The sequence below is a fragment of the Coregonus clupeaformis genome, unplaced genomic scaffold (genome assembly GCF_020615455.1).
Source record: "Coregonus clupeaformis isolate EN_2021a unplaced genomic scaffold, ASM2061545v1 scaf0084, whole genome shotgun sequence".
Lineage (NCBI taxonomy): Eukaryota > Metazoa > Chordata > Actinopteri > Salmoniformes > Salmonidae > Coregonus > Coregonus clupeaformis.
This window is the reverse complement of record NW_025533539.1, coordinates 467,501-474,435: the sequence shown is the minus strand read 5'-3', so window position 1 is coordinate 474,435 and position 6,935 is coordinate 467,501. Positions and strand designations below refer to the sequence as shown.

General features: G+C 42.8%; 1 protein-coding gene across 1 annotated transcript in view; it reads right to left on the bottom strand.

The window, feature by feature from the left end:
- Nucleotides 1-395: 395 nt before the first annotated feature.
- LOC121562163 (plexin-B3-like) overlaps nt 396-6,935 on the bottom strand; it is a 142,030-nt gene continuing 135,490 nt past the window's right edge. Inside the window, exons 36-37 of the mRNA XM_045213164.1 lie at nt 6,853-6,927; nt 396-1,544 (exon numbers count right to left, since the gene is read on the bottom strand). Of these exons, the coding sequence (XP_045069099.1) occupies nt 1,440-1,544; nt 6,853-6,927 (180 nt within the window). The 3' untranslated portion in view covers nt 396-1,439. The remainder of the gene's footprint in view (nt 1,545-6,852; nt 6,928-6,935) is intronic.

Below are 6,935 nucleotides of genomic sequence, written 5' to 3'. Positions count from 1 at the left end.
CCGGTACAGGTTCTGTCAGTTTATAGACCCCGGTACAGGTTCTGTCAGTTATAGACCCGGTACAGGTTCTGTCAGTTATAGACCCCGGTACAGGTTCTGTCAGTTATAGACCCCGGTACAGGTTCTGTCAGTTATAGACCCCGGTACAGGTTCTGTCAGTTATAGACCCCGGTACAGGTTCTGTCAGTTATAGACCCCGGTACAGGTTCTGTCAGTTATAGACCCCGGTACAGGTTCTGTCAGTTATAGACCCCGGTACAGGTTCTGTCAGTTATAGACCCCGTACAGGTTCTGTCAGTTATAGACCCCGGTACAGGTTCTGTCAGTTATAGACCCGGTACAGGTTCTGTCAGTTATAGACCCCGGTACAGGTTCTGTCAGTTATAGACCCCGTACAGGTTCTGTCAGTTATAGACCCCGGTACAGGTTCTGTCAGTTATAGACCCCGGTACAGGTTCTGTCAGTTATAGACCCCGGTACAGGTTCTGTCAGTTATAGACCCCGGTACAGGTTCTGTCAGTTATAGACCCCGGTACAGGTTCTGTCAGTTATAGACCCCGGTACAGGTTCTGTCAGTTATAGACCCCGGTACAGGTTCTGTCAGTTATAGACCCCGGTACAGGTTCTGTCAGTTATAGACCCCGGTACAGGTTCTGTCAGTTATAGACCCCGGTACAGGTTCTGTCAGTTATAGACCCCGGTACAGGTGAGATAAAACAATCACCTCAGATCATCAGAAGAGAACCTCCAGCTTTTGCCTGTTTCCTTTACAAATCCACAGTACAAATTCAAAACAGGTTCGCCACAGTTCATTTGGCAAACGTGTTTGACTTCAAATTATACGCGTTAAGTCGTTTCAAAAGTTTAAATAAGGCACCTATTGGATAGGGTATTGATTATAAATAAGCACTATTTACAGAGAATAAATTAGTTTCTATACAGTGTCTGTTCAATGTAACAACCTGCTAAACGCAGCTGGTTTTTAAATTGACAAAAATCTGCTCAACTCCACCACAGCCCCCTCTGCTGGTGAGACCTGGTGTTGCAGGTTAGAACTATTCCAGCCTTCTCGTCTTTTACGTTTCTCCTTTATATTCCCTGGTAGATCCCTGTGAAACTTATTGCTAGGCATTCTTTGTCTGCTGCCTGTTTTATTGATTTAACCTTTATTTGATCAGGGAGTTATACTGAGACCATCTGATCTATTATTTGGCCTAACTGGTCATTTGGTATAACTTTTATTATATTAACCCTTTACACTTCTCCCCGTATACGGGTTAAAAATGGTAGAAATTGGGCACTGATAAACGCCTAAATTGGAACGAAGTGGCTGTACAGTAACATGCTATACATGACGTCAGACCTCAGAGGCGCTCCGCTTCACAGCGCTGTACGGGTTTTGACTGACAGGGCCCAGAATCTTGACGTTCCATCCCTAGTTAGAGGTCAGTGACCTTGTTCTCCACCAGGGCGGCGACCTGCTGTAGACGGTAGGCCAGCTGCATCTTCTGGCCCGCTGCATCCTCCTCCAGAGACCGGATGATCTACAGACAGACAACAGCATTCACTTTAAGATAATACGAGTACAGTAGATTAAAGTAGAGACGTGATGATCTACAGTGGTGGTCAAAAGTTTTGAGAATGACACAAGTATTGGTCTTCACAAAGTTTGCTATTTCAGTGTTATGAGATATTTTTGTCAGATGTTACTATGGTATACTGAAGTATAATTACAAGCATTCCATAAGGTGTCAAAGGCTTTTATTGACAATTACATTAAGTTTATGCAAAGAGTCAATATTTGCAGTATTGACCCTTCTTTTTCAAGACCTCTGCAATCCGCCCTGGCATGCTGTCAATTAACTTCTGGGCCACATCCTGACTGATGGCAGCCCATTCTTGCATAATCAATGCTTGGAGTTTGTCAGAATTTGTGGGTTTTTGTTTGTCCACCCGCCTCTTGAGGATCGACCACAAGTTCTCAACGGGATTAAGGTCTGGGGAGTTTCCTGGCCATGGACCCAAAATGTCAATGTTTTATTTCCCGAGCCACTTAGTTATCACTTTTGAATTGAAAATTGTGAGTGAGCCCACTCCCTTGGCTGAGAAGCAACGCAACACATGAATGGTCTCAGGATGCGTTACTGTTGGCATGACACAGGACTGATGGTAGCGCTCACCTTGTCTTCTCTGGACAAGCTTTTTTTACGGATGCCCCAAACAATCGGAAAGGGGATTCATCAGAGAAAATGACTTTACCCCAGTCCTCAGCAGTCCAATCCCTGTACCTTTTGCAGAATATCAGTCTGTCCCTGATGTTTTTCCTGGAGAGAAGTGGCTTCTTTGCTGCCCTTCTTGACACCAGGCCATCCTCCAAAAGTCTTTGCCTCACTGTGCATGCAGATGCACTCACACCTGCCTGCTGCCATTCCTGAGCAAGCTCTGCACTGGTGGTGCCCCGATCCCGCAGCTGAATCAACTTTAGGAGACGGTCCTGGCGCTTGCTGGTCTTTCTTGGGCGCCCTGACGCCTTCTTCACAACAATTGAACCGCTCTCCTTGAAGTTCTTGATGATCCGATAAATGGTTGATTTAGGTGCAATCTTACTAGCAGCAATATCTTTGCCTGTGAAGCCCTTTTTGTGCAAAGCAATGATGACGGCACATGTTTCCTTGCAGGTAACCATGGTTAACAGAGGAAGAACAATGATTTCAAGCACCACCCTCCTTTTAAAGCTTCCAGTCTGTTATTCTAGCTCAATCAGCATGACAGAGTGATCTCCAGCCTTGTCCTCGTCAACACTCTCACCTGTGTTAACGAGATAATCACTGACATGATGGCAGCTGGTCCTTTTGTGGCAGGGCTGAAATCGAGAGGAAATGTTTTTTTGGCAAAGAGGGACTTTGCAATTAATTGCAATTCATCTGATCACTCTTCATGAAATTCTGGAGTATATGCAAATTGCCGTCATCAAAACTGAGGCAGCAGACTTTGTGAAAATTAGTATTTGTGTAATTCTCAAAACTTTTGACCACGACTGTACAGACAGAAAACAGCATTCACTATACGATAGAGTACAGTAGAGACGTGATGATCTACAGCAGGGATGGGCAACTGGCGGTCCGCGGACCAACACTTAAAAAAAATATATATTTTATTTATTTTTTAGGAACTCAAGTCGGGGTCTCAACATACTGTTGAGAGTTAGAATAATAGAATAGGTGCAATTTCGAAATTTGCTTGTGCATCAGCAGTCACTCAGTTAGCCCATGTCAGGTATCTAAACTTGTAGTAATCATGGTTGAATTACCATCAGTTATCATATTAAAAACGGCAAACATGTGCCTCCACCCAATGGCAAAACGTGTAGAATTGCAGGAAATTAGCTGTAAAACTGCTAATATTTCTCTCAACCCCAAAATGAGTACAATTGCATGAAATTAGTTATAAAATTGCAAAAATGTTCTCTCCCCCCTACAGCAAAATGTGTAGAATTGTATATATATATATATATATATGTATAAACTAACACTATTCAAAGGAACTTGGAATAACCTATACATTGTTGGTTAGATGAGAACTTGCAGAAGGCTTATATCTACACTACCGTTCAAAAGTTGGGGGTCACTTAGAAATGTCCTTGTTTTCCATGAAAACATACATGAAATGAGTTTGAATAGGAAATATAGCAAAATGCATAGGAAATGTAGTCAATGACAAGGTTAGAAATAATGATTTTTAATTGAAATAATAATTGTGTCCTTCAAATGTTGCTTTCGTCAAAGAATCCTCCATTTGCAGCAATTACAGCCTTGCAGACCTTTGGCATTCTAGTTGTCAATTTGTTGAGGTAATCTGAAGAGATTTCACCCCATGGTTCCTGAAGCACCTCCAACAAGTTGGATTGGCTTGATGGGCACTTCTTACGTACCATACGGTCAAGCTCCACAACAGCTCAATAGGGTTGAGAACCAGTGACTGTGCTGGCCACTCCATTATAGACAGAATACCAGCTGACTGCTTCTTCCCTAAATAGATATTACATAGTTTGGAGCTGTGCTTTGGGTCATTGTCCTGTTGTAGGAGGAAATTGGCTCCAATCAAGCGCCATCCACAGGGTATGGCATGGCGTTGCAAAATGGAGTGATAGCCTGTTGACGTTGAGACTGGTGTTTTGCTGGTACTATTTAATGAAGCTGCCAGTTGAGGACCTGTGAGGCGTCTGTTTCTCAAACTAGACACTGTATTTGTCCTCTTGCTCAGTTGTGCACCGGGGCCTCCCACTCCTCTTTCTATTCTGGTTAGAGTCAGTTTGCGCTGTTCTGTGAAGGGAGTAGTACACAGCGTTGTACGAGATCTTCAGTTTCTTGGCAATTTCTCGCATGGAATAGCCTTCATTTCTCAGAACAAGAATAGACTGACGAATTTCAGAAGAAAGTTATTTGTTTCTGGCCATTTTGATCCTGTTATCGAAACCACAATTGCTGATGCTCCAGATACTCAACTAGTCTCAAGAAGGCCAGTTTTATTGCTTCTTTAAATCAGCACAACAGTTTTCAGCTGTGCTAACATAATTGCAAAAGGGTTTTCTAATGATCAATTAGCCTTTTAAAATGATAAACTTGGATTAGCAAACACAACGTGCCATTGGAACACAGGACTGATAGTTGCTGATAATGGGCCTCTGTACGCCTATGTAGATATTCCATAAAAAATCAGCCGTTTCCAGCTACAATAGCTATTTACAACATTAACAATGTCTACACTGTATTTCTGATCAATTTGATGTTATTTTAAATGGACAATTTTTTTTATTTTCTTTCAAAAACAAGAAAGTTTCTGAGTGACCCCAAACCTTTGAACGGTAGTGTATATATACAGTGCATTCGGAAGGTATTCAGACCCCTTGACTTTTTCCACATTTTGTTACGTTACAGCCGTATTCTAAAATGGATTAAATAGTTGTTGTTTTTCTCATCAATCTACACACAATACAGCTATTTTCAGGTCTCTCCAGAGATGTTCGATCGGGTTCAAGTCCAGGCTCTGGCTGGGCCACTCAAGGACATTCAGAGACTTGTCCCGAAGCCACTCCTGTGTTGTCTTGGCTGTGTGCTTAGGGTCATTGTCCTGTTGGAAGGTGAACCTTCGCCCCAGTCTGAGGTCCTGAGCGCTCTGGAGCAGGTTTTCATCAAGGATCTCTCTGTACTTTGCTCCGTTCATCTTTCCCTTGATCCTGACTAGTCTCCCAGTCCCTGCTGCTGAAAAACCTCCCCACAGCATGATGCTGCCACCACCATGCTTCACCGTAGGGATGTTGCCAGGTTTCCTGCAGACGTGACAATTGGCATTCAGGCCAAAGAGTTCAATCTTGGTTTCTTCAGACCAGAGAATCTTGTTTCTCATGGTCAGAGTCTTTAGGTGCCTTTTGGCAAACTCCAAGCGGGCTGTCATGTGCCTTTTACTGAGGAGTGGCTTCCGTCTGGCCACTAACATAAATGCCTGATTGGTGGAGTGCTGCAGAGATGGTTGTCCTTCTGGAAGGTTCTCTCATCTCCACAGAGGAACTCTGGAGCACTTTCAGAGTGACCATCGGGTTCTTGGTCACCTCCCTGACCAAGGTCCTTCTCCCCCGATTGCTCAGTTTGGCCGGGCGGCCAGCTCTAGGAAGAGTCTTGGTGGTTCCAAACTTCTTCCAATTAAAGAATGATGGAGGCCACTGTGTTCTTGGGGACCTTCAATGCTGCAGAAATGTTTTGGTACCCTTCCCCAGATCTGTGCCTCGACACAATCCTGTCTCGGCGCTCTATGGACAATTCCTTCGATCTCATGGCTTGGTTTCTGCTCTGACATGCACTGTCAACTGTGGGACCTTATATAGACAGGTGTGTGCCTTTCCAAATCATGTCCAATCAATTGAATTTACAACAGCTGGACTCCAATCAAGTTGTAGAGACATCAAGGTTGATCAATGGAAACAGGATGCACCTGAGCTCAATTTCGAGTCTCATAGCAAAAGGTCTGAATACTGATGTAAATAAGGTAAGTTTTATTTTATTTTTAATACATTTGCAAACATTTCTAAAAACCTGTTTTTGCTTTGTCATTATGGGGTATTGTGTGTAGATTGATAAGGATAAAAAACAATTTAATCAATTTTAGAAGTAAGGCTGTAACGTAACAAAATGTGGAAAAAATGAAGGGGTCTGAATACTTTCCGAATGCACTATATTCAGTACCAGTCAAAGGTTTGGACACACCTACTCATTCCAGGGTTTTTCTTTATTTTTACTATTTTCTACATTGTAGAATAATAGTGAAGACATCAGAACTATGAAATAGCACATATGGAATCATGTAGTAACCAAAGACGTGTACCTGGTCATAGTACTTGATGTAGTAACCAAAGACGTGTACCTGGTCATAGTACTTGATGTAGTAACCAAAGACGTGTACCTGGTCATAGTACTTGATGTAGTAACCAAAGACGTGTACCTGGTCATAGTACTTGATGTAGTAACCAAAGACGTGTACCTGGTCATAGTACTTGATGTAGTAACCAAAGACGTGTACCTGGTCATAGTACTTGATGTAGTAACCAAAGACGTGTACCTGGTCATAGTACTTGATGTAGTAACCAAAGACGTGTACCTGGTCATAATACTTGATGTAGTAACCAAAGACGTGTACCTGGTCATAGTACTTGATGTAGTAACCAAAGACGTGTACCTGGTCATAGTACTTGATGTAGTAACCAAAGACGTGTACCTGGTCATAGTACTTGTTGATGTAGTAACCAAAGACGTGTACCTGGTCATAGTACTTGTTGATGTAGTAACCAAAGACGTGTACCTGGTCATAGTACTTGTTGATGTACTTGTACAGCTCGTGCAGAGCCACCAGACTGTTCATCTCTGAGGCAAAACTCTGAAATA